Source organism: Cucurbita pepo, chromosome LG02 (assembly GCF_002806865.2).
Source record: "Cucurbita pepo subsp. pepo cultivar mu-cu-16 chromosome LG02, ASM280686v2, whole genome shotgun sequence".
NCBI lineage: Eukaryota > Viridiplantae > Streptophyta > Magnoliopsida > Cucurbitales > Cucurbitaceae > Cucurbita > Cucurbita pepo.
The window spans coordinates 4,764,482-4,789,147 of NC_036639.1; the positions used below are offsets into that span (position 1 = coordinate 4,764,482).

General features: G+C 36.5%; 3 protein-coding genes across 5 annotated transcripts; 1 reads left to right on the plus strand and 2 right to left on the minus strand.

Annotated features, from left to right (window-relative positions):
• The first annotated feature begins 154 nt into the window (after window positions 1–154).
• On the plus strand, window positions 155–3,166 carry LOC111789094 (transcription factor ILR3-like). Its single transcript, XM_023669739.1, has 5 exons — window positions 155–485; window positions 1,121–1,183; window positions 2,210–2,287; window positions 2,382–2,544; window positions 2,666–3,166. The coding sequence occupies exons 1-5, from the start codon at window positions 346–348 to the stop codon at window positions 2,930–2,932; spliced, it is 711 nt and encodes a 236-aa protein (XP_023525507.1). The 5' UTR covers window positions 155–345; the 3' UTR covers window positions 2,933–3,166.
• Window positions 3,167–4,075: 909 nt separating this feature from the next.
• Window positions 4,076–8,888, minus strand: LOC111788659 (autophagy-related protein 18f-like). Of its 2 annotated transcripts, none has more exons than XM_023669086.1 (7): window positions 7,878–8,881; window positions 6,878–7,342; window positions 6,337–6,771; window positions 5,997–6,233; window positions 5,115–5,921; window positions 4,860–5,023; window positions 4,076–4,703 (listed from the first exon to the last, which is right to left on the minus strand). In XM_023669086.1, exons 1-7 carry the CDS (start codon window positions 8,073–8,075, stop codon window positions 4,364–4,366), a joined length of 2,646 nt encoding a protein of 881 aa, XP_023524854.1. In that variant the 5' UTR covers window positions 8,076–8,881; the 3' UTR covers window positions 4,076–4,363. The 2 variants fall into 2 exon arrangements, with proteins under 2 accessions (XP_023524854.1, XP_023524855.1); XM_023669087.1 differs by having other exon boundaries at window positions 4,563–4,703; window positions 4,855–5,023; window positions 7,878–8,888.
• A 2,018-nt stretch (window positions 8,889–10,906) lies between these two features.
• LOC111788710 (pentatricopeptide repeat-containing protein At4g04790, mitochondrial-like) lies at window positions 10,907–23,967 on the minus strand. 2 transcript variants are annotated; one of them, XM_023669161.1, is made up of 16 exons: window positions 23,583–23,967; window positions 23,288–23,335; window positions 22,126–22,749; window positions 20,896–21,075; window positions 20,222–20,286; window positions 16,390–16,497; window positions 16,114–16,227; window positions 15,116–15,211; window positions 14,896–14,994; window positions 14,601–14,720; window positions 13,242–13,346; window positions 12,999–13,163; window positions 12,789–12,919; window positions 12,614–12,692; window positions 11,489–11,706; window positions 10,907–11,361 (listed from the first exon to the last, which is right to left on the minus strand). In XM_023669161.1, exons 1-16 carry the CDS (start codon window positions 23,833–23,835, stop codon window positions 11,160–11,162), a joined length of 2,607 nt encoding a protein of 868 aa, XP_023524929.1. In that variant the 5' UTR covers window positions 23,836–23,967; the 3' UTR covers window positions 10,907–11,159. The 2 variants fall into 2 exon arrangements, with proteins under 2 accessions (XP_023524929.1, XP_023524928.1); XM_023669160.1 differs by having other exon boundaries at window positions 22,126–22,752.
• Between the last annotated feature and the right edge of the window lie 699 nt (window positions 23,968–24,666).

Consider the following 24,666-nt stretch of genomic DNA (forward strand, 5'->3'; position numbering starts at 1 on the left):
TCAAATTAGAAAATGGACCGAACCGTTTCGACTCGTACGAAAACCGATTCCGACCGACCGACCGGCTCAGTAACCGGCAACCGTTTTATTTCTTACCCAAAATGTAATTCACGCGTTAGGATGACGTGTCTCTCCCACTCAATCCCCCAATATGGCCGAACACCTACCAACAATAATACGCCCCCAATCCCCAATCTTCAACGAATTTTATCGTCCCCAAATTTTTCATCTCCTTCAATTGCCCTAACCCTAATTCTGGTCCTCTGATTTTGCTTTCAATTACCATTCTGATCGGATTAGTAACGCTTTTTGTTGTTGTTGTTGTTGTTGTTATTGTTTGAGAAAATGGTATCCCCTGAAAATTCCAATTGGTTGTTTGATTATGGTTTGATCGATGACATCCCCGTATCGGATGCGAATTTCCCAGTCACCAGTTCGAGCTTCTCGTGGGCTGTTCAACCCTTTGATGGCACCCATGATGTCGGGTAATCTTCAGATCTCTTTCGATTAAGCTCTTAAGCTTGTTTTTATTTTTTTCGTATCGAAAGCTAAATTAGGTTTTGTTTGCTTCGAATGGTGTTTTGTTTTTTGTGTTTCTTCCTGGGTTTTCGTGTACTTGCCGAATTATGGGAGGTGGAGTGGCCCTTTAATTGCCGTCCAGATTAATATTGGGGAAGATCTCAACCTGCTTTGGAACTTTTTGGATTGAGCTAGTAATGAGTTCGGACGTCCGAGTTTTATGACTGGAAAACTCTGAGGTTTTGAGGAAAATGGTTTATAGATACTACTGGTTCTGTTTGGTGAACTATTAGGTTGTTGACCGGATTGATTTAGTGTCCACAGGGGTGATTGGTGGGATTAACAAGACGTTGGGGGCGTGAATATACCAAGAACTATGTGTTGTTGTATTTTGGTTACAGTAAGATTGTAAGGATGATTGTGCGTCTTGGCTTTTAGGTTTATATGAATTTGAATAAATGGTAGTTTCTCCGTGAGGAAAGTTTCGTATGTTATGTTGAATTCCGGTGGCATGTAGAAAGATTTGTCTTTTACTTTTTTCGACATATTAATGTAAATTTTGTTGATGTTTAGTTCTTTTTCCTTGGACATGTTATTCTAGTGCGGAAATTGATGGGTCATCGGCAGATCTGGATGGTCGTCTAGAATCTGGCTCCAAGAAGAGGTACGAAACCTTTGTTATTACATTTTAATCTTGTCTGTTCAATAGAATCAGCCTTTTGACTCTTGGTAATATTTCTGCTTTGAAGTCTTTTCCATAACGATGATCTGGGAATCAATATCATTAGAAATATATTAGCTGTATTATTATTGCCACAAACAGCATGGTTTGATGGAGTCATAAGATCAGGATTTCTTGGGATTTTTTAATCGACTTTGTGCAAGCATTTTAGTTAGTCATTACTTGTACAGTGAGGTCTTTTCTAATTTAAAATTTCCAGAAATTTGTATCCAGTTTATGTTTTAATCGGCTCGAAACTAGGTTTACATTTTATCTTACCGCTGAAATTTAAGTCTATGTCATCTTTTACTCCGGTCACAGCACTTACGATGGTTACTCACTTGTCAGATATGTGTTAACTGAAGAGCATTCAGTTTTATGGCATGGATGGGAGGGAGTGATAAAGCTATGATTCTTCCTTTATTTGAACTCCAATGCAATTATATGTGAGAGTTCTAATAGGATTGTATGGAGATGATATGTAGGATATTAGTAATCGCATAGTAGTAATTAGATAGGGTGACTTAGTTATAAATAGAGGGAGATAGGGACTTTAGAGGGGAGATCATTTTAGTGGAATTGACCATTGTGGGACTCGAGAGCGAGTTTCCCATTCGAAAGGCTATAGTTATACTGTAATTTCCCTTTGATATTGCAATTTATTAGTATCTTGTGGTAAGTGTTTGGCATCTAATAAATTGTTTGTGGCTTTTTATTATAACTATATTACATCAAGCTGATTATTCGTATTGATATCGTATCTAGTGTCCTAATCAATGTGATTTAGTAAAAGGCTAAGGATCCATTTATTTATTTTACGTCCTTTTTCCGTTGTGAAATTTGGCTTACCATGTTAAGATGTTGAGTTGGTTTAACTAGGTGTAAATAGATATAGTAACAAATGAAACTAAAAGTGGGAAGGAAAATATGATATAGCATCAAATAAAGTACACTCGTTTTATGCTGCAGGGTCAGATCTGATTCATGTAGTGGATCAAGCTCCAAAGCATGTAGGGAAAAATTGCGGAGAGATAGGCTCAACGAGAAGTACTTCCTCGATCCCGAACCCCCCATTTATCTATGTTTATAACGATTTTCTGTTACCTCAACAAATCAAATTGTTATGTGCATCTCAAAACAGGTTTCTGACACTGGGCTCCATTTTGGAACCTGGAAGGACACCCAAAACCGACAAGGCTGCAATTTTAGTTGATGCTGTTCGAATGGTGAATCAGTTACGTAGCGAAGCCCAGAAACTAAAGGAATCAAATTCAAGTCTGCAGGATAAGATTAAAGAATTGAAGGTACGTCTATTTCGCTTTCTTGCCAAAGATGTGCCATTATATTAGCTCGCTTTGTTTGCTTTTGATGCATTTGAATGGAGAAGTCTGATAATAACATTTCATTTCTCGCAATCTTGTATAGGCCGAGAAGAACGAGCTTCGTGACGAGAAGCAGAGGCTGAAGGCCGACAAGGAGAAGCTAGAGCAGCAAGTGAAGTCCATGCATGCTCACCCTGCTGGCTTCTTACCTCCACCAATCCCCACATTTGCTGCTCAGAGTCAAGCTCCTGGCGGTAATAAGTTAGTTCCTTTCATTGGTTACCACCCAAGTGTAGCCATGTGGCAGTTCATGCCTCCTGCTGCAGTCGACACGTCACAGGACCACGTACTCCGGCCACCCGTCGCCTAACTCGGTGACCAGCTGAGGTTTCCTGTAAAATTCCACTGGCAGCATCTGGTTGCTTGGGAATTTATCCTTAACTTCAACATTTATTCTGTCATTGTCGAGCAATATATATTAGTATTGGTAGTTTGTAGGGTTGTCAATTGTTTTTGGGACTGACTATCTTATGTGTCATTGGATACTTGAAAGAAGAACAAGTAGTATTTTGTAATTGTAAATGTGATTTCAGTGATTTGCTAATGACTCTCTCCATTCCATGCCCTTTCCGCGTTCTCCGATGGTGAATAGTGAAGTTGGGGAAGCCATTTCCACCGATCTTTAGCCCTTGCACACTACGTATAATTGAAGTGTGCCACTCGGCCCACTTGATTATCACCCTACTAGCCATGTTCTACACATTTGACCATCAGCATGACTGTGTCACTCGGCCCACTTGATCGTCACCCTATTAGCCAAGTCGTGTCTCGAGATTGAGATTAGACTTGGTGGGCTATTAAGGCTTAAACTCATCTCCTCCAAGCCCTTTATTATTCTAATAGTTCTTCTCGTATTAGTATTAACGTACTAATACACATACTCGAAGAAAATAAGCATCAAAATGATATTTTCACAAACATTTTAAAGTCCACCAATTTTAAAGAGTAAAATTAGATTTCTCTTCTTTCAAAGAAAAAGAAAAATAAAAATTCAAACTTGGATTGCCTATTATTTCCAAGACGTATGAGAAAAGTTCTCCAAATGGAATAGAATTCGTCCAAATTAAGTTCCAATGGCTGGTTTTATTATTGCAATTTGTGAACACAATCAATTCAAACATATAAGGCTGTTTTGGTTTGAAAGGTAAACCTTGCAATTTCAATAATATCATGATTATCATAAAAGACTTAAGACTAAGACTCTATCAATCTCCGTCTGTCTCCCAGAGATTTAAACAGGATCAAGAACAATATAGTCTCCGTTCCACTCCAACTAACGGGGAGAAATCACTCTCCGGTCCTTCTCTATTACCCAGATCGGGATCCTCTAATCTCATTCAAGGAAAATCCCCACCAATTAAATGAAACTCGAAACTCGAAAGTCATGAAAAGAGAATCCAAAGAGAAAATGGAACACATCTCAGAGGCAGCAGCAACAACATAAATGCTCATGTCCACTGCAAACACAGTGAATCACATTCAAATGAACCATAATTTCACATCAACTCAGCGCAGCAGCTTTAATGGCAATTCTCTATTATTTACATTAAAAGACAGCCAGTTGGAGAAGACATAATTTAGCTCTGTCATTTACAAAGGAACCATTACAAAGGAACCCTTAAATGAAACGCCATTAAAACACCTTATCTACACTTCACCCATTAATGAAACTTCCAACAGAAATAAAAGAATAAACTGCAAACCAGAGAGTCGACCAAAGTTCCTATTATTCCTTACCTCTCTAATCAAACAAATCACATATGCCTTCAAAATCATCCTCCACCTCCACGCCACTTTCATGGTTATTTACAGACTTGGGTTGACAACACTCCATGCTTAAGCTCTCTGTACAATTATTTACATTATCGAGCTCGGGATGCGACGACCTTGGGCCTTCATAGCCATTTACAACGCCCTTGGTTTCTGTCACCATTTTGTAACCATGCTTACCCGTTCCTTTAGGTCCGTTGCTGATAACCGACCCATCGGGACTCACATCGTTCCTCCTTGATTGCCTTCCATTTTCAAATAGGTCGGACTTCTGGTGTAGCAATAGTTGGTCACTGTTCCTATTTAAAGACCTGAATTTCAGAGGAGTAATTTGATAAGAAACAAAAATCAGGTGTCGTGCGATAGCGATAGCAGGCGTTCTGTTCATATATAATCTACGACGACGTTGAGCTCATCATCAAAGCATAAAAGATTACGTTCATCGACATATCTAAAATTTACCTCACCTTGTCTGTGAGATTATAGGTGACTGAAGATGGTTAAAAACTGGAACTAGGTCCTTCGACCGAGCTTCAACCATACGAGTCGGGATCCTTTCAATTTCGGTTTCTCCTAGTTGATCTGTTTCATCACCTTTGACACCATCTCTTGCCATCACTTGAAAATATATCTGTTCATCAATAAAAAAAGGAATGCAGGAATGTAAATATCAAACAAATGAGACATATATCTTGAAGAGATACGAGTCAAACAGCAAGTACCTCGGGTTTTGTCCACAGCGGAGTACGGTCAGCATGCATCTGCAGTTCCGCTTCCGAGATATACAAGTGGTGTTGTTCCTCCGTGCAAGTCTTTGCCTTCGAGACAGTGCCACTAGCTTCAAGAACAATAGGCTTTCCATTCATTTCTCCACAGTAATTTTTATTGCAATCTAAAGCTCCATTGTCACCGTATATGTCAACGTTATTATCTCGGGCCCTACGGTTTTGTTTCTGAGAAATATTCCATTTCTGAACTGCTTCAACTGCTACTCTTGCATCGAACTCAGGAACTAAGTCGAGAGCTGTGCTGGATATCGGTAAAGCTATGGCTGAATCTAAACCCACTCGCAACACGTACTGTATCATACTTCCAGTTGGAGTAAAAACTAATATGTGGTACCTAGCCTCGGACGATCCATGGTCCACAGGAAAAGCATTTCCCTTGCAGTTGTGGAAAGCTGAAGCGATAGCTCCCGTAACAGAACCGATTCTACCCGTAGCAGCAGCTGCAGCACTACTAACAGTGCCTCGCCAGCCATTACTTCCATGATGTATTCTACTAACAGCAGAAAGCGTCATCGGACCTCCAGTAGCACATTCATTCTGCTTACGAGGCATGTGTAAACCAGAATCGACCAACCGAACGGTTTGTCTTGCGGGAACTACTAACCCATCAGTTCTGATAGCAGAACTAGTAGATGGGACCTGTCCTCCAGCAGGGTTTATAGCAAAGAGATGACTCGTCCCTCTGGACGAACTAATCATGATCCAGTTGCTATCATAGCTGAAACTGATGTCTTGTATGACCTGATAATAGATCGAAAAACACGATTACGACACTGAAAACGTCACAACAATGAAATAAAATTGCATTCCTCTTACTGCATTAGTGAAGCCTCGTTGGAGTCTGTAGAGATGGCGATAAGACGCACCAGTACTAGACACAGGTGAATTCGAACTCGAACTCGGCGTAATGTTGAAAACATTTATGTTATGACCCTGAATAGAAGCTGTCACCAAGATGGTGCCGCTCGGATCAAAGCACAAAGCAGAAATAGGGCTCTTATGAGCCCGAAACTGCGTGATAACCGATTTGCTGATAATGTCTTTCACAATAACCTGATATCGAAAAGCACGAGATGTTATCACTTTAAATCTTTTTACCATCATAGCTAAATCAATTCAATTGCATAATCAATACTCAATCAGAGAAAACACAGACCATTCCAACACTATCTGCATCAGCCACATGATCTTTAAGATATCCAATACCATTCAAACCATGAGCTCCAGGTTGATGAGAATTGTTGCTATCGGGCAAGAGCTCCGAGTAATATCTCGATAGCTTCTTAATACCCTTATCACCGATGGTAACAAGGCCAGCTGCAAGTTGCTTACTCGATTCCTTCGCATAGTGAGCAACTAAACTTCCATTCAAAGAAGAATGAGATAAACTAGCAGAAGGTTTTAAGTGTTGTGGTGTCACTCGCCCTACATTCGACGCGGTGATCGGACTTCCACTATAAGCCAGCCACCGGGGTCCCAACGCAAGAGGTCCATAACCGATACCTCCTCCAGAACCCAGAAATCCAGAAGCAACAGGATTTGTATGAATGATATGTTCTGTCTCCAAAGTTGTAGCATTGATGCAGTGTATCTGTGGGACAAAGAACTCAAATTCCCAACCAAACAGACTACATTTATGTTTGATGTTTTACAAGGACGAATAATAAGACTGCAGCTGCTCGAGTGAGCAAACGTACCTGTGTAACGAGAGAAATGGCAACAACCAGGGGACTGCATCTCACAGAATAAACAACCGATCTAAATTTGAGCTCGTGCACGTAGGTTTGAGATTTCAAGGAATAAAACCTAACAAAAGTAGGCATAAAACCGGCATCGGCTAGTTCCTGGACCTTTGGAACGGCAGCATTGCCAGAAGTTGCTATTCGATCCTGAATTTTAAAACCAGCAGTAATGGAACCATAAGCAGAAAGCACCAGCAATGGTCTACTTTCTGTAAACTTATCACCCGATCTCATTGACGGTATTGGTCTGGGCAACACTTGCATGTACGAAACAGAACCATCGTAACGAGAAACCAGGTCTTGGACATTATTTGCTTCCTCAACGTCCCAAACCTGGAAACCCGACCGATAACCTAACAGAAGAACCGATCGAACGACATTGTCGTCCCATTCTAACTTGTCAAAACCAGCCCAGTTCACCTTTATCATATAACAATGAAACTAAGAATCAATAATCACCCATTTATCCAGAGAAAAACAAGAACAAAATGAAAAGGTGCTAACATCATACCGATCGAACTACAAAAAATTGGCAAGAATTACCAAATTTCTGAAACCATCAAGAACTTAGAGATTAGAACTCCTTTGTCAAATCAAGAACAGTACAAGGATGGGCTACAACGCTCATAATAAAGTGACTACACATTCCACAAACACAATTACATCGAATAACAGAGCTGCAAATGTTGGAAAAGATCCAGCAGGACATGCGTGACGACAGAACACGTTTAAATTCTTGTTGTTCATGCAAGATAAGCAATTTTCTTCCAAATATAAGGCAACTAAAACCTTGTTTTTATTAGGAAATTACAAATACACACTGAAAAACGCTACTTAAACCACAAAATTCATATGGGTTCAGCAGAAATCATCATTATTCCAACAAATTTAATGAAGAAAGCAGCAATTCATGACAATTCCAAGTATTTGAAGTTCATCAAAGTCCACCACACACCTGGAAGCCATTTGCTTCATCATCCTTATCCACCAAAGAAGATGCCACTGATGCAGCGGACCGTGCCACAGTCGAAGCACCAGCAGAAACAATCTTCATGTAACTAGAAAAAGCACGAAACGAACTTGATATGAACTCATGAGCACGCCCAGAGCGCGGTACGGTTCCCTGTTGTTTTACAGCTCTATCATTCCCCATCCCCAGAATCGAAGTGCAAAATAATCTCCAAATTCCACTCTAATCATAACCCCACCCTGTTTCTTGTCAATCCCCAGCAATTACTAAAAGGAAAGAAACAGCCCCTCTAAATTTCAACACATTCAATTTCCAACTCTCCATCTGCTTCAATCATCAGCAATCATCAGACCCTTTTAAGAACTCACATAATCAACAGAAGAGAATTCCCAAATCAATGAAACTAAATCGTCTCAATTCTGATCATGAGTCATTTACACCAAGCAACGAAAAGGGTGCAAACCCAGTAAACAAAATCTCAATACCCACAAAAGGAATAGATAAAAGGAAGACGAAAAATCAAGGAACAACGATACGAAATTCGAAGTACCCTTTTTCTGTGCTGAAACGAACTTTTCGAACTCTTTTTAACTTCGCCAAAAGAATTGAAAATGAATCAAATAAAAACAGAAAGAAAGCTCAAATTTAAACAAGAAAATGAAACCCCAAAAGTTAAAACAATGAAATCAATCGATTTAGTTGAAAAAACAGATTCAGAAACCAGATTACAGCCAAGAAATCACCGGAAAATATCTAAAAAGCGAAGAATATAAGGGAAGAAAAGCGGTATTGGAGTATTTGGATAACGGAGAAGGAAGTATTTATCTTTGTTTCAGCAAATTAAAGCGTCTCTCTCACTATCTCTCTTCGAAAATTGTTTATATCTTAATTGCGAAATCAGGAGTTGGGGTTGGCTGCTCTCTTTTCTCTGCTGCTTTGGAAATTAAAAACCCTTCGCACGTCTCTTCCTTTTCTCAAGGCCATCAAATTCTCTCTCCAAAAAAATTTGTAACTTGTTGGCCAAGGGAAGGGGAGAAGCTTCACTACATTGTCTAATCAATGGAGGGCTGTGTGTTCAACTAATATATCTACACTATTTTATTTTCCGTTGACAATATAATAAACCCTCTTTAAATCAAGTCCATGTAGGGTCGATTACGACTCGGGTCGGTGTTTTAAGTTTATGAATGTAAACGTTAAGCTCGAGAGCTTAAGTCAAAAATTAGAAAACTATGTTTTAAAACGTGTTAGTTCGATGTTTTAAGTTTACGACTCAAGTAGATATTTCTCACTTTAGTCCCGTATCGTTGTTAGCTTCATAATTTTAAAACGCTTCTACTTCTGAAGAGAGTCTAGTGTTATTCTGATCTCTCTGTAACAACCCAGATCCACCTCTAGCAATATTGTCTTCTTTGGGCTTTCCCTTTCGGGCTTCCCGATTTTAAAATGCGTCTCCTAAGAGAAGGTTTCCACACCCATATAAATGATAGTTTGTTCTCCTCCCCAACCAATGTGGACATCACAATCCACCGTTGTGATGTCCGTTGTGGAGGAGAACAAATCACCATTTATAAGGGTGAGCAGACGCGTTTTAAAGCCTTGAGGGGAAGCCCAAAGAGGACAATATTTTCGGGCAAGCCTAAAAATGACAATATCTGCTAACGGTGGATCTGGGTCGTTACAGTCTCGCACTATCTGGTGACTGGCTTAGATGCCCTCTTCATTATTTTATTAGCTAAATTACATGTTATTAATTTAAACCAATTATTTTGTTCCTTGTTATTAACATGTCAATAACAAAGGCTTATAATAAAGTTTGTATAATTATTTAGTCNAAAAAAAAAAAAAAAAAAAAAAAAAAAAAAAAAAAAAACGATATAGTTATATGGGCCTAGAGGCCCAATTAGAACGAGGATTTGGGCCATTGAAGGAGCCCATTAGTTAAGGAGAATTTGGGGATAAGTATTAAGTGATAAGGCAAAAAGTGGAGGTGAAAGTCACATCTCACAGTTGCGTGACTTTATCAATCTTCACATGTGAATGTGAAATCACTTTCTTTTTCATTTTCTATTATCCATTTTTTAATTGTTTTTAAGTGAAAATGTTTTTAATATTATATGGTTGAAGTTTATTCAATTTTTTTTTAGTGATACAAACTAAATTCATTTTTAAATTAACATTCAAGTTAAGAGTTAATGAAGTTTTGAATTTTCGATCTCAAGAAATTGAGTCCATCTCAATTATCGTTCATCTCAATATTGGTCTCCAAAATTTGATATCATAGGTTTAAATTTTAAAGAATGTCACTTGTTCTATTGTTAAAATTGATTCAAATACGAGATATGACTAATATCTAGGGACGAATCATTTTCTTACTTCTACTAAACCAATCAATAACATAGTATAGAATAGACATCTAATGGAAGCATAGTTCGACTGACATAAAATATGTATCATTGATGAAGAAATCAAATATTCAAATCTCTATAAGTCAAATATACTATTATTGCATTTCTCGAGCTTTTATACTAGGTAATCTAGTATCCTTATGCATGAAGATAATCAACGATCGTTGTGGTCGGACTCTGTTATGGATTTCTGACCACATTCTCCATAGGGCCCTCTTATCTCTTCCTTCTCCGAGCTCAGGTTATGGAAGGAGAAACCGAGAAGAAAGTATCAGCAACAACAGGTTTTATTACAAGACAACTCATGATGTTCATATCGATCTATTATGCGCCTCTGCATCTAGCATTGGGTAGACCTCATACAATAACTGTCCTAGCTCTACCGTATCTTTTGTTTCATTTCTTCTGGAACAATCACAAANCCTCAATGGAATACACAATATAATCAAACTTGGGAGTTATATAGATCTCAGAATCTTTTCAACTACTTCAACATCTCATTTGTTCTCACCATTTATTTTCATCTTGTTGGCTATGCTAACTGTCCTAGCTCTACCTCTACCGGCAAATAAAAAAAAAAAAAAAAAAAAACATTTGAACCTGAAGAGCAAAGGAAAAGGGAGTTTCAATCATTTCTCCCCATATTTTTATTGCCAAGGAAAAGTGGATGATTTTATTACAACTATCAATGATGTATCTACTTGAACAAATGTCTAATCTTTCTTCCACATTGTTGAGTCTTTAAATGATATTAGATTCAATAAATAAAAGGGCTTCACATGCATACCTATGATCATACTCTAATCTACTCCTACAACCCAAAAATGCAAGTTAGTTTAATACTAATATACTTCTCCATTCATACCTCTCTTCCATTTCTGCTCATTTTCAGCATCTTTTTCTTGTGTCTTCCTTTTTTCTTGTTTACTGAGGAAGAGGCAACATAAACCGATTCGCATTCCTTGATTACGTAGCAAACGTGAGCATCGTCTTTCGGAATTTTTTCAAGCAAAACTTTGGCAGATGTTTGGTCCCCAGATGCTAAGAGAGCTTGATACATCCTGCAAAAATGCCCCATGGACAGAGTAGTCAGGCAAACTGGATCGTTTAGGCTCGAAGAAAACAAAACAGGTTCGAGCGAGGACTCGTACAAAGGAAAGATAATAAACAATAACATCATAAGTTTACCGCAAGTAACTAATAGTATTGTGTGGGAGGCCAGCTTTTTCATATTCTTTCCAGATGAGGAGAGAGCTCTCTGCATCTTTGGCGTTGGCACAAGCACCCAGGAGAAAATCAAGGCATCTACGTGGGGGAGATAGACCGAGATCATTCTTTATGAATTGAAGCAATTGCAGGCCTGTTTCTAAATATGATGGCTCGGACTCTGCAATGAGGGAAAAAATCTGGACACGATAGCGATTTGTAAGTTAATGCTCGGAGATTTGTCTCGGATTCAAAACTCGTCATCTGTTTCGTAGTCTTTTAATACTTGGACAAGATTATGAAGGATGAACTGGCTATTTGTATAGAATCCTCTATGTCTTAAAAGGTAAAAAAAGGCACCAAAGCCCATAAACCAAATTCTTCATTAGTTTTATGGCATTTTAGGGTGAGCTTGAGATGAATTTTGAAAGAAATGTTTCAACTAAGATCACTTCGGTAACGGCCCAAGCCTACCGCCAGCAGATATTGTCCTCTTTAGGCTTTCTCTTTCGAGCTTACCCTCAAGATTTTTAAATCGCGTATGCTAGGGAGAGGTTTCCACTCTTATAAAGGGTGTTTCGTTCTCCTCCCCAACCGATGTGAGATCTCACAATCAACCCCCCTTCAGGGCCCAGCATCCTCGCTGACACTCGTTCCTTTCTCCAATTGATGTGGGACTCCACCAAATCCACCCCACTTCGAGGCCCAGGGTCCTTGCTGGCACACCGCCTCGTGTCTACCCCTTTCGGGGAACAACCTCCTCGCTGGCACATCGTTTGGTGTCTGGCCCTGGTACCATTTGTAATGGCCCAAGCCCACCGCTAGCAAATATTATCCTCTTTCGTCTTTCTCTTTCGGGCTTACCCTCAAGGTTTTAAAACGTGTCTGCTAGGGAGAGGTTTCCAGACCCTTAAAAAGGGTGTTTCGATCTCCTCCCCAACTAATGTGGGATCTCACGACTTCTATAAGAATTTTTTTGGAAAAGGTACCAACTAAAGCATTTTAAGTATTTTCAAAATCACTAAATGATTATCTAACAAAAATATCAAAAAGTGCTTTAAATGGAAAGTCGTACATAACAAATATAATGGGAAGGGAAGAACAAACCTCATCAAAAGCAACTCCCATCATCACTTCATCATTACAGCATCTGTAACTGAGCTGCTTCAATAGATCGACGGTCGAACTACCAAAAGAAGAAGACAATGAGTTTCTTTCGTGGGAGACGAGAATAAATCTAATGCAAATCATCCAAGTATACAAAGAACTTCCATAGATGAACCTCAGATCATTGTGTTTTACAGAAAACAAGAGAATTCTGCGACAACAATCTATCCAGTCGTCGAGATCATGATGCAATTCACCAAGTAACTGAAAAATTCTGTTCACCGGCCCATCGAATGGATAGTGCTCCTAGAGACAAAAGGGAAAAACTCTTTAGTTGACAAACCGAGAAGAAGTAATAATCATTCATTACAGACGTTTAACTTACAATAAGACTGATGACAGCCTTGGGCTCCAAATTACATCCAGCTTGTTTCATTTCATCATAAATTTTCAGGGCATCAGCTAATTGCGCATTTGAAGCAAGAGCAGAGACTAGCACACTTCTAATTTCATTCAAGTTCTTGACTGGTATTTCTTCATCTGATATAACCTACTTACATTGTACACTTCAGCCAACTCTTATGAAAATCTTTATAAGAATAAAAACATGAAGATCAAGATCAAGTACCTGTTTTGCCTTCTCAAATTGTCCATGAGCAGCATATGCATTTATAAGGGCCATGAAAATATGCTTTGTCGCTTGAACTCCAGAACTCTTCAGCTCTTCATAATACTACAGGAAGATAAGCGGCTTCAAAATTTTATCCATATAATGCTTGGCCTTTATAGTTTAAAGAGGGTGAATAATAATTGAATTTAAAAAACAACATCCTCAGTGATTAATACAAAACATGGTTTGTTAGGCATTTACGTTAGTTATATGGGATAGATGCTGGCAGTTTATCAGAGTCTAACTGTGAAAAAGGAGTTTGCTAGGCGGGGTTGGAACTTGGAATACTATAGATAAAAGTAAGGAATTTGAAAGGAAGAAGCAAGTAAATGAACAAAAAATGGTAAAGATATTGTAGGAGCAATAGTATAACCTCAACGTTACCCATGCTGAAATGTTTGAGAAACAAACTTCTCTAGCAATGCATAATTGTAAGTCAAATATAAATGAAAATAGTTGAATAAAATTAGATTTATCGAATAAATAATAAAACTGAAAATCATGATACTCAAACTTTTTCTTGTCAAACCAAATTTGCCATACAAAAATTCAAATATCTATAATGCAGAACTTCATAAGAACGCTAGCTAGCTGTGATTCAAAACTATGATGAACATGCTTGATCACCTTTCTCCACTTCCCTCAACAAATAAAATTTGACTTCAATGTGTTTTATCCTATGTAAAACAGGCATTGGAAGAAATAATAATAGCATTAGCAATCTGGGGCACGTTTTCTGAACATGTCAGTTTGACCTTTGTTCAAACCAAGTGAAGAATCAACAAAAAGATGTTACATTGCATTTTCCACTAGACTTTTATTCTCCCTATCATTTTAGGAGGATTTTAGTATGTTAAATACTTCACTATAGACTAGGTTTCACTATCCTTGTATTCAAGAAACAAAAGTAACATTCACTATAATAGGTAATAATTGTTTTTTGGGGCAAAGCCACTTATAAATGAAAATTGAAAGATATTAGGCATATGATATCAGAAGTGTTTTCGAATTTTTGTTACACGTAAAATTAGACATAAGAGTTCGAAAACTTCTGTGGTAATAGTTATTTTTTGGGGCAAAGCCTCTAGTAAATGAAAATAGAAAGAAATTAGGCATATTGTATCAAATGTGTTTGCTAATTCTTGAAACACAAAAATTAGGCATTAAGTTTGAAGAATTCTGTGGAAATAATTGTTTTTTTGGGGCAAAGCCACTTGCAAATGAAATTGAAAGAAACCAGGCATATGATATCAAAAGTGTTTTCTAATTCTTGTTACACGTAAAAATTAGACAAAGTTTGAAGAGTTCTGTGGTAACCTTGATAATATCCTCCTCACATTCACAATAGCTGATCAAATAGCTGAAAGTCTTGGAATCTGGTTTTACATCCGCAAGTTCCATTTGCTTGAGAACCATCAATCCATCAGAAGTGTTCTTCTGCAGAGTACTTGGAAGAGTTAACATCGTCCAATGTTTATATATTAAATAAGAGAATGAATGTGTAAAATGAAACTTTTATATTATGAGGACAGAAAATGCACAAAGTACATTCACAGGTCAAATTTATGTTATAGAGAGGGAGGAGGGACGACCATAGAACTGAAAAAGGTACCTCTCGGAAGTATCCGGCCATGATAGCATTGTACATGCTAGCTGTAGGAGTAAAGTTCATTTTCTCAGATTCCTTAAGCATGTCATAGGCACCATTAAACTGCATAAAGAAAAATTAAAATTTGGTATCCATGAAAGTTCAATTTTTGAAATGCAATACATTTGAGCACATAAAATAACAATAAAGTGAACATGAAAACAAAATTTAAGTAAAAAATTACGTCTTTCATCTTGATGCACAGACTTATCATTCTCCTGAACACTTCACTATCCGGCTTCAGGTTGTGGCGACATATGAGTGAATAGACTTGATGAACCTTGGCAATAAGCACAGCCAGGATAATAATAATAATTGTTATTGGTAATAACACAGCGATGATAATTGAACTGAAATGAGAAAATAAGGAAATCACATGGAAATATAAGTGCAGCATCAGTTACACTGCCACAAAAATGGATAAAAAGATAAAAACTCACTGAAGTTCATTGAGATCTTCAATAAAAATAAACAATATATAGGGAATACGACCAAACAGCATAGGAATTTTAAACTAAACATAGAAGCCAAACAGCATGGGAATTTTAAATTGTTTGTGCATGACAAACTTTCCAGTCTGAGCTAATCAGTCTGCTACTTAGTCTTCCCTCTATTTCTTTCTTGCTAATGTTCCCTCTCTTCACTACCCTTCACCATTTTGACAGGTGTGCACTCCCCTGTCACGGTGAAAATGAATGCAGAATCCCAAAATTGCATCGAATATAACAAGAAGGACCAGTCCCCTACAACATTTGGTATTAGGTAACTCATAGAATATTTAATATCCTAAAATCATTGCTCATTATGATTTGAACTAGTAACCTCAAAAGATATCAAGACACCCCTAATCACTGGCCAAACCTAGTAGCTGCCACATTGCCTTTTATCATGCAGGATAAATACAAAAATACAGTAAACCATATCATCACACGTTATTAAAATTCAATCTTATTCTTTCACCTAAAGGATATATATATAAAAAAATAAAAAAAATAAAAGATAAATAAAAAAGGAACTTCTGTCATAGGTCCTTCAAGATACGCAAGTTCAAAATATAAAGTGCAAATATCAAGATAATGAGAAGCAAAAACCAAAGAAGATGTGAATGGAAGAAACCACATGACATACAATACTAATTTAACTTCAAGTATTAGTTAAAAATAGAGAAGACAAAACACTTACCAAATTAAACTCACAGCCTTCATCCATAGCATGTAAAATGGAGTGCAAGACATCTGTGGATGGTGTGAAATCTGCATCACACATTTCATTTGCTATATCAAGAGCCATATGCACCTACATCAGATTTAAAAAGAAAAAAGCTAATTTCAAAGCAGTATCGAAACTGCACCCAAGATATTAATAAGACAAACAAATTTAAATTATCTTACTCTAAATAAGCAAAGGTTTTCGCTGTAGTTCAAAACAAATTTATGATTAGCAATCTTCCCCCAGTACCTTAAGTGAACCACAACAGTAACAGATGAGCTTCTCATATGAAACAGATGAAGGCTTGATGTCCAAATCGAAGTGCATGCTCTTGAACTTAGAAACCATATCCTCAATCTTCCACGTAACAAAAAAAAAAAAAATTGTGAAAGATATCAATGATAGAATACAAAAGAAGTTATTCCTTTAATAAAACCTTGAAGATCCATAAAAAAGTCTTAGGCATTATCAAACACCCAGACAACTACAGAAGGATACAACCGTAGAAAGATTTGCATGCATGTACTGCAAGCAATCGTTATGAGTATGTAGAAACCCTAATAAGACTTCATGATAACTTGAAAGAAGAGAAGCCCTCGGTCTCAAGATTTCAACATTGCACTGGACATTTATAAAGACCAGAAAAGAATAAATAAAAGCAAACTGCAAACTCTGCTGAATGCTGATATTAAAAGAACCACTGCTGCTAAATCTACTTCGACCTCTCTAATCAATATGGCTACCAGCTTGATAAGTACTTNTAATTTTGTGCCTCTTTGAGTTGAATAGGAGTCTTCTTTAATTCAAGTTTTGTTCTTTTTTTATTGACACCTTAGTTTAGTATTGATTGTTCTATTGTTGTTCAAAAGTTTGTGATCCACAATTGTCATGAATGATTGAAATTAGTAGCAAGGAGTTGGCCTATGTGTAATTGTGGTTTTTCCATTCTACTTCGCTAGCATAATAGGCTCTAGAGAAACAAAGGAAAACAATTAATAAAGTTGTAGCTATCTCAATTAGTTAATTTTGAATCAAGTTTTAAGACATTTTTTCTTGGTCCTCTGTGGTGCATTCTTTGTAAGAGTACATCTAAAGACTTAGGATCATGACCTCGGGATTGTCAGTTTGCTCACTCTATCTAGGATAGCTATTTTCAGTCNGGGTAAGAGATCAAACCTTCAACTTTATTGAAGGTAATAGAAGACTTAACTGTAGGATAAAGCCTTCAACGTTCAAATTAACCAATTTGAGTTGTAGGATAAAGCCTTCAAGAAAGTAAAATTCTTTTTATAGTCTATAGTTAACATGCATTTTCTAGGAAGAGCATTAATATTCTTTACAGAGTATTATGAGCCATTGTACAGGGTGATTTGACATGGAGGCTATCAAAAAAGTAAAGTTATTTCCATACGACCTTAGTCATGAGAGAATCAACACCCAAGAGAAGATCCAAGGGAGAATCCATCTCTTTCTCTCTCTTGAGTAGGAGAGTTGTGCACAAAAAAGAATCAAAGAGACAAGAACATCTTTTTACGAGTTGAACTATTGAAATCAAATACAGTCTGTATTCAATTGGGAGATGATCCTTCCTAGCAATATGAATTTTCTCTTATCCTTGTGTTATAAAGACATCTTTTTAGAAGGAAAAAAGACCCTTAGACTACATAATAACTGGGTGTCCTCCAGGCTTTGTTGCAGAAGCAAAACAACAGAGCTTTCAACAACAGAGGTTAGTTGAACTTTTGGTAAAGCACACTTTTGGTCTGTGAGTCATGCGCAAACTTCCGTTTCAGGCTGAAGAAGGCGGCAGACTTCTTCATTCAGTTTTTTTTCAGCAGTATTTTAGGAAGGGAGAAGCCTATTGTCAATGAGATTCCTCTGCACTCGAGTATAAATAGAGAGCCTTGTACTATGGAAAATAGTGCGGGAGCAGTGAGTTTACTTCCCCTTGAGCAGAAAAAGACAACAAGAGAGAGAGAGAGAGAGAGAGAGACAAAGGGGTACAAGGCTTCTTCTCCCTTTCCAGTTTTTGTTTCTCTTTTATGATGTGTGGTTAAGTTTTCATTTTTTATTCAAGGGTGAAACATTCCAATTATAATTTTGTGCCTCTTTGAGTTGAATAGGAGTCTTCTTTAATTCAAGTTTTGTTCTTTTTTTATTGACACCTTAGTTTAGTATTGATTGTTCTATTGTTGTTCAAAAGTTTGTGATCCACAATTGTCATGAATGATTGAAATTAGTAGCAAGGAGTTGGCCTATGTGTAATTGTGGTTTTTCCATTCTACTTCGCTAGCATAATAGGCTCTAGAGAAACAAAGGAAAACAATTAATAAAGTTGTAGCTATCTCAATTAGTTAATTTTGAATCAAGTTTTAAGACATTTTTTCTTGGTCCTCTGTGGTGCATTCTTTGTAAGAGTACATCTAAAGACTTAGGATCATGACCTCGGGATTGTCAGTTTGCTCACTCTATCTAGGATAGCTATTTTCAGTCGTTTGGTGTTACATCAGACTTTTCACGATAAGGATTGGGTTCTTATATACAAAGGCGGAGTGCAATACTAGGATGTCGGAGATCCTCTTGCATTTACCCTTTCGTGGGAAGGGTAGGGTTTTGTGGTAGGCCGACTTATTTGATTCTCTTTAGGGTCGGTGCCTTGAAAGGAACAATAGTGTTTAGAGACATGGAGGTTGAGCAATATGACAACACGAAAATAAAAAAATGACTTGCAAAATAAAATTTTGGAAAAGAAAAAGAGCAACCACTTCCAAAACAATCAAACTGCCTGAAAAACAGAAGTGCCTGAGAGATTTGTAGACTCAAGGAAATTACCAGCACTATTCATGGGAACCTCACCGCTAAATTTGGAATGCTGACAACATGATTATATATAAGGTAAGGGATATTCTCTGCTCCATTCCCTGCAGTTTCAATTCAACAATACAATATGGGTATGAAGATGATAAGATATTTATGCAATAATGATGAGCATATCACGACTATTAAACCAAAAACACAATTCTAGCCGAAGAAATGTGATCTGAGCAGAGTACAATAAATAAAGATGGATAATATCAATTGAAGAAAGTCAAATAAATATAATACCCATGCAAACATATTTAAATGTTATTAATGACTAGTGAATAACATGTTAAAAGCCTAAGATATTCCTCATCTTTTACTATAAGATGGAACTTCGTTAAAAAAATCCTTATCTATTGGAACTTCAAATATTATTTAGTGGGATGTATTGATGGGTATTTTTTAAGTTTTTACAAAATTGACATTTGTTTGATTCTAAAAATCAATTCTTTTCCACAGTACCACCCAAACCATGTCCTCCTCACATTCCCTCATCCACACCACCNTTTGTTCTTTTTTTATTGACACCTTAGTTTAGTATTGATTGTTCTATTGTTGTTCAAAAGTTTGTGATCCACAATTGTCATGAATGATTGAAATTAGTAGCAAGGAGTTGGCCTATGTGTAATTGTGGTTTTTCCATTCTACTTCGCTAGCATAATAGGCTCTAGAGAAACAAAGGAAAACAATTAATAAAGTTGTAGCTATCTCAATTAGTTAATTTTGAATCAAGTTTTAAGACATTTTTTCTTGGTCCTCTGTGGTGCATTCTTTGTAAGAGTACATCTAAAGACTTAGGATCATGACCTCGGGATTGTCAGTTTGCTCACTCTATCTAGGATAGCTATTTTCAGTCGTTTGGTGTTACATCAGACTTTTCACGATAAGGATTGGGTTCTTATATACAAAGGCGGAGTGCAATACTAGGATGTCGGAGATCCTCTTGCATTTACCCTTTCGTGGGAAGGGTAGGGTTTTGTGGTAGGCCGACTTATTTGATTCTCTTTAGGGTCGGTGCCTTGAAAGGAACAATAGTGTTTAGAGACATGGAGGTTGAGCAATATGACAACACGAAAATAAAAAAATGACTTGCAAAATAAAATTTTGGAAAAGAAAAAGAGCAACCACTTCCAAAACAATCAAACTGCCTGAAAAACAGAAGTGCCTGAGAGATTTGTAGACTCAAGGAAATTACCAGCACTATTCATGGGAACCTCACCGCTAAATTTGGAATGCTGACAACATGATTATATATAAGGTAAGGGATATTCTCTGCTCCATTCCCTGCAGTTTCAATTCAACAATACAATATGGGTATGAAGATGATAAGATATTTATGCAATAATGATGAGCATATCACGACTATTAAACCAAAAACACAATTCTAGCCGAAGAAATGTGATCTGAGCAGAGTACAATAAATAAAGATGGATAATATCAATTGAAGAAAGTCAAATAAATATAATACCCATGCAAACATATTTAAATGTTATTAATGACTAGTGAATAACATGTTAAAAGCCTAAGATATTCCTCATCTTTTACTATAAGATGGAACTNCAATTTGACCAACTGACTGCTGCTACCATGCCACCCATGGAATGGAAATATATGCACATCGATCTTCCATGAACGATAAGTAGCCATAAATCATCAAAGTCGATAGTAAGTGTCAAGGACATCATGTTTGCATCACTGAAGCAGCTAGGAATAAAGCCGTCTCCATTTCAAAAATTCAAAAGGTGTAAAAGAAGTTACTTTTTTCTTATTTGGAAAGTTCGATTCAGTTGCTAATTTTAATACATCTCTGCTTCATCCAGATATGCTCCTAAACAAATATATGATAGCTTCAAATTCTTTGGACAAAAAAAGTTTACAGTAATCATCACATACCAGAAGTTTTCAACGCCACAAGCAACTTCTCTGCAATAGAGTGAAGTAATAATCTCCCTAAGCACTTGAAAATGTTAGCTGCGAGTACAGTTGACGAAAGTTTTGTGATGTCTACAATTTCCAGCATCTGCAAAAGTTCCTCCTTCTGCTCACATTCACAAAGGGCCAACAAATAATTTTCTGTAACCACAGGTTCCAAATTGTTAACCAAACAGATTGATCTCCAAAAATATGGATCTATTTGTAAGCATATGCTTCACCAAAAACATGACAATAGCTTATCAAAAAAATCAAAACATTGTGAACGCATATTTCAAATCCATCATGACCTGTAACTAAGTAGTGATCTGACAAGTGATTGGAGAGAAGTCAAGTTCTGAGTGAGCATCTAGAGAGATTATGAGAAGAAATCTAGAGAGATTATGAGAAGAAATCTAGAGAGATTATGCTTTTGTCATTGTGGGTAACAGAAGCTGGGGAAGTAGAAACTTTCTGATCTTCCTCTTCGTATTAGTCCGTGATTGATAAACAAAGAAACGTTCAGTCAATCTCTTTAAAGCAATAGCTATAACCTTTATCCAGAAACAGTGATACAATGAAACCCACAGTGGACGCCAAAGGTGTTTTACAATACAGTTTTTTCCTATTATATATTTCTTTAACTTAGCTATTTAGTTTTCACTGCAAATACTAGACAAAAATCCAACTTCAAGTTCCACCAGGGGAGGTTCAAATCCCCACCATTCATAAAACTTTAAAAGTCACAAAACTCTCAAATTTAACTCTGAATTTAAATAAAATTTCTAGCAATTGTCCTACGTCATAGCCGACCCTGTTGTTAAAAAGAATGCTGAGGTACTGTAGATCACCTCTACTTTAGCCGGGGGATATATAATCAGTTAGGAATATTAATCTTTTAGGTATTTTCCATGGGTATAGAAAGAGTTGGGAGAGAGTTTGACTATATACATCACTTTAGGCTGAAAATACCAAGGAGTTTTGTTATTCGCTATTATTCTTTACTTATGCTGTTTAGAGATCCTTCTGATTATCTCTGACACAAACAGACCCAACCTCCCTTCTTATTCATGCTAATTATCAACAGGTTGTTTCTTATCTTAAAAAATATATAATTTCCACGGAAAGCAGAACTTCTCAATCGTTTATTTCAATGCAAGAGGACAAAAGGGTTCAGAAAAAATCGATGCATCTGAAAATTGTAGGACGTACCTTGTAAACTGTACTTGTCCACTCCATCATGGGCTATAGCATGCTCACAGAGCTCCTGAATTTTTTCTACATCATTGATTTTAACATAGAACAACATCTCATAGTAACCCAACCTTGAATTCGAGCCTGGATTTCCATCCTTTACAGCCTCACAGAAAAAATTAAATTCTTCCATCATGTCCATGTCAATTAAATATGTAAGAACTGGACCGTAAGTTTCATCTTCTAACTGAAAACCATGTTCTTTCATTAATTTAAATAGCTGATAAACCTTTGCAATCTGTTCCAATACAACCTCCAAGTCTTTACTTGTCTTAGCCTTCTCTAAACATATATCTATCAGTGCATTGTATTCTTTCACACCAGTTTCTCGTCCCAATTTACCAAAGACTTCTAAAGTAACATCAGTCCCCAGCTTCTGTGCACAATTTCTAACCAATTGACTAAACCTATAGTTTTGGCTATTTTTGAATATCCATTTTTGCTTTCTTTCACGGGATATTTCTCTGCGACGCAATGATATGCTATAATTGGACATGTTGGAAAACCATGGTATGTCTAATAATTGTTTCAAAGAGTTCTCATCACCATTTTCTTGTGCATTAGGAGACCTAACAGATGAGCCTTCTGCAAAAGGAAATAACGCGTAGGTAAGCAGTTTACTTGGCAAAGAAACAAAAAACTACATTCAGATTGAACCATAATTGAAGGCAAGACTACAATTTATAAAATAATGTCTATGAAAATTACGAGCCAAATGGTTATAAATATTGAATATAATTCTAAAACCTGTATTGAGTGACAAACCTGCCCAATTGGGAAACCCAAGTGTTTAGTTTACTGTTTCATCATTACAGTTCAAGTCAATATAAATTATAGCACTTGCATGAAAGTACAGATAAAATAACTCAATCAGATTGTATAACTGGACAGGAAATTAGTTCAATTGTTCACATTCCCCTCGTTCTCGATACGATGAAATAGGCAACATAAAAATTTGAAACGTGAGATCCAAAAGGTGGCTGTTAAAGAAACCACTCTGATATTTTCGAAGTAACATATCCCTATTGTTTTATCAACAACTTAAGAATAAAACTACGTTGTGATGAATTCTAAAAATATTCAGAAGCAATTCCTACAACGAACATTCAATAACACGTACCGCACAGAATGGAAGATATGGCCTTGGTTAAATGCTTCATAGAATCCCCTGCATTCAAACATGATGTTTTGAGAGAATTAAAACTTGAAAAATTAAATATCATTCACACATCAGTCCCTTCACTGCAAATGAGAGATAACTACAATAAAATTCATCTTCAGATTCAAAAAAAACACTAAACCACCAAAACTAAGGCAAAAATAAGCTTTGATTGGAGATAATCTACAGCCCGATTACTGAAATAACAAAAAACAAGATGAATACATAATCAAACATCATAAAACAACATGCATACCAGACCCTGACGGCTCTTCTAAAATGAGAGCAGGAAATTGAACGTCAGAGTTTAGTTTCTGGGGAAGCTTCTTGGAGTTCGCGGACTTGATGGATCGTTTATCGATGGCTTTGGAGAGAGAGGTGCTAGGAGAGAAGGGATCGATAGCGGAGACGTAGTTTTTGAGAGCTGCATCTTGGGGATTCTGTGAAGGTTTTGAAGCTATAATGGCGGAGCGGAATAGAGAGCTTAGATTTTTGGATTTGGAAGGCATTTGAGATTCAGATTCCGAAAGCTCTGCAACTTCCCGGCCTCGGGCGAACTGAGCTGCGCCGCTGTTTTGTGGGGTTTATGGTTTTATCGGCGACGGCAACTTCCGATTACCGCTGGGTTCTGAAAAGTTACATTATTGTTATTATTATTTAATCTTATTATTATTATTATTCATTTTATTATTATAATTACAAGATTATATTAATAAAAAAAATTTAATAATACTCCTAGACCTTTAAAAAATAAATAAACTTCATTCTAGAAATATCTTTAATTTTTTAATAATATTTTAAAATTTTAAAAAAATTATTAATAACTAGAAATATGTTAGAAATATATTTATAAATGTACTTTTAAAAACTCAAGATTATATTTTAAACATTTTTTTTATATTTTTTTTGAATTATTTATCTATTTTAAAAGTTCAAAGATATATTTTAAAATAAAATATTAACGTTTTTCCCAAAAAAAAAAAAAAAACTCAGAGGGAATTTTTATTTTTTCCCAAAGTTCGAGTATTTTTAAAGGTTTTTTTTTTTAATCTAAAAGGTATAATTAAAAATTTTGAAAGATTAAAAATATTTTAAAGACAAATTACAAAATTTAATTTTTATTAATTTAGCTATTATTTTTTTAAGAGCCTTTGAATTTTGTTTATTTTGTTTCCAATGAATTTTTCAATATCGTACCTCATTCAAATTTATTCGACTTTGTTCACCTTCTCTTCTCGACATGATCCATACATTCAAGCTGGCAGATTAAATCATAAGTTCCCATTCCCAACGTTGGAAGAGGCAAGTGAGTCGGTCAGTAGAAAAGCGGTTATGCCGAG

Excerpts from the sequence above, each read along its gene's own strand:
- LOC111789094 (XM_023669739.1), top strand. The coding sequence starts at position 346 with ATGGTATCCCCTGAAAATTCCAATTGGTTGTTTGATTATGGTTTGATC. Across the intron at positions 486-1,120 it reads GATGGCACCCATGATGTCGG|TGCGGAAATTGATGGGTCAT; the intron begins GTAATCTTCAGA and ends ATGTTATTCTAG. Across the intron at positions 2,288-2,381 it reads AGAGATAGGCTCAACGAGAA|GTTTCTGACACTGGGCTCCA; the intron begins GTACTTCCTCGA and ends ATCTCAAAACAG.
- LOC111788659 (XM_023669086.1), bottom strand. The coding sequence starts at position 8,075 with ATGGGGAATGATAGAGCTGTAAAACAACAGGGAACCGTACCGCGCTCT. Across the intron at positions 7,343-7,877 it reads ATGAAGCAAATGGCTTCCAG|GTGAACTGGGCTGGTTTTGA; the intron begins GTGTGTGGTGGA and ends TATATGATAAAG. Across the intron at positions 6,234-6,336 it reads ATGCAGATAGTGTTGGAATG|GTTATTGTGAAAGACATTAT; the intron begins GTCTGTGTTTTC and ends TTTCGATATCAG.
- LOC111788710 (XM_023669160.1), bottom strand. The coding sequence starts at position 23,835 with ATGCCTTCCAAATCCAAAAATCTAAGCTCTCTATTCCGCTCCGCCATT. Across the intron at positions 20,287-20,895 it reads TGTGGCGTTGAAAACTTCTG|GGAATGGAGCAGAGAATATC; the intron begins GTATGTGATGAT and ends TTGAAACTGCAG. Across the intron at positions 12,920-12,998 it reads AGGCTGTCATCAGTCTTATT|GAGCACTATCCATTCGATGG; the intron begins GTAAGTTAAACG and ends TTTTGTCTCTAG.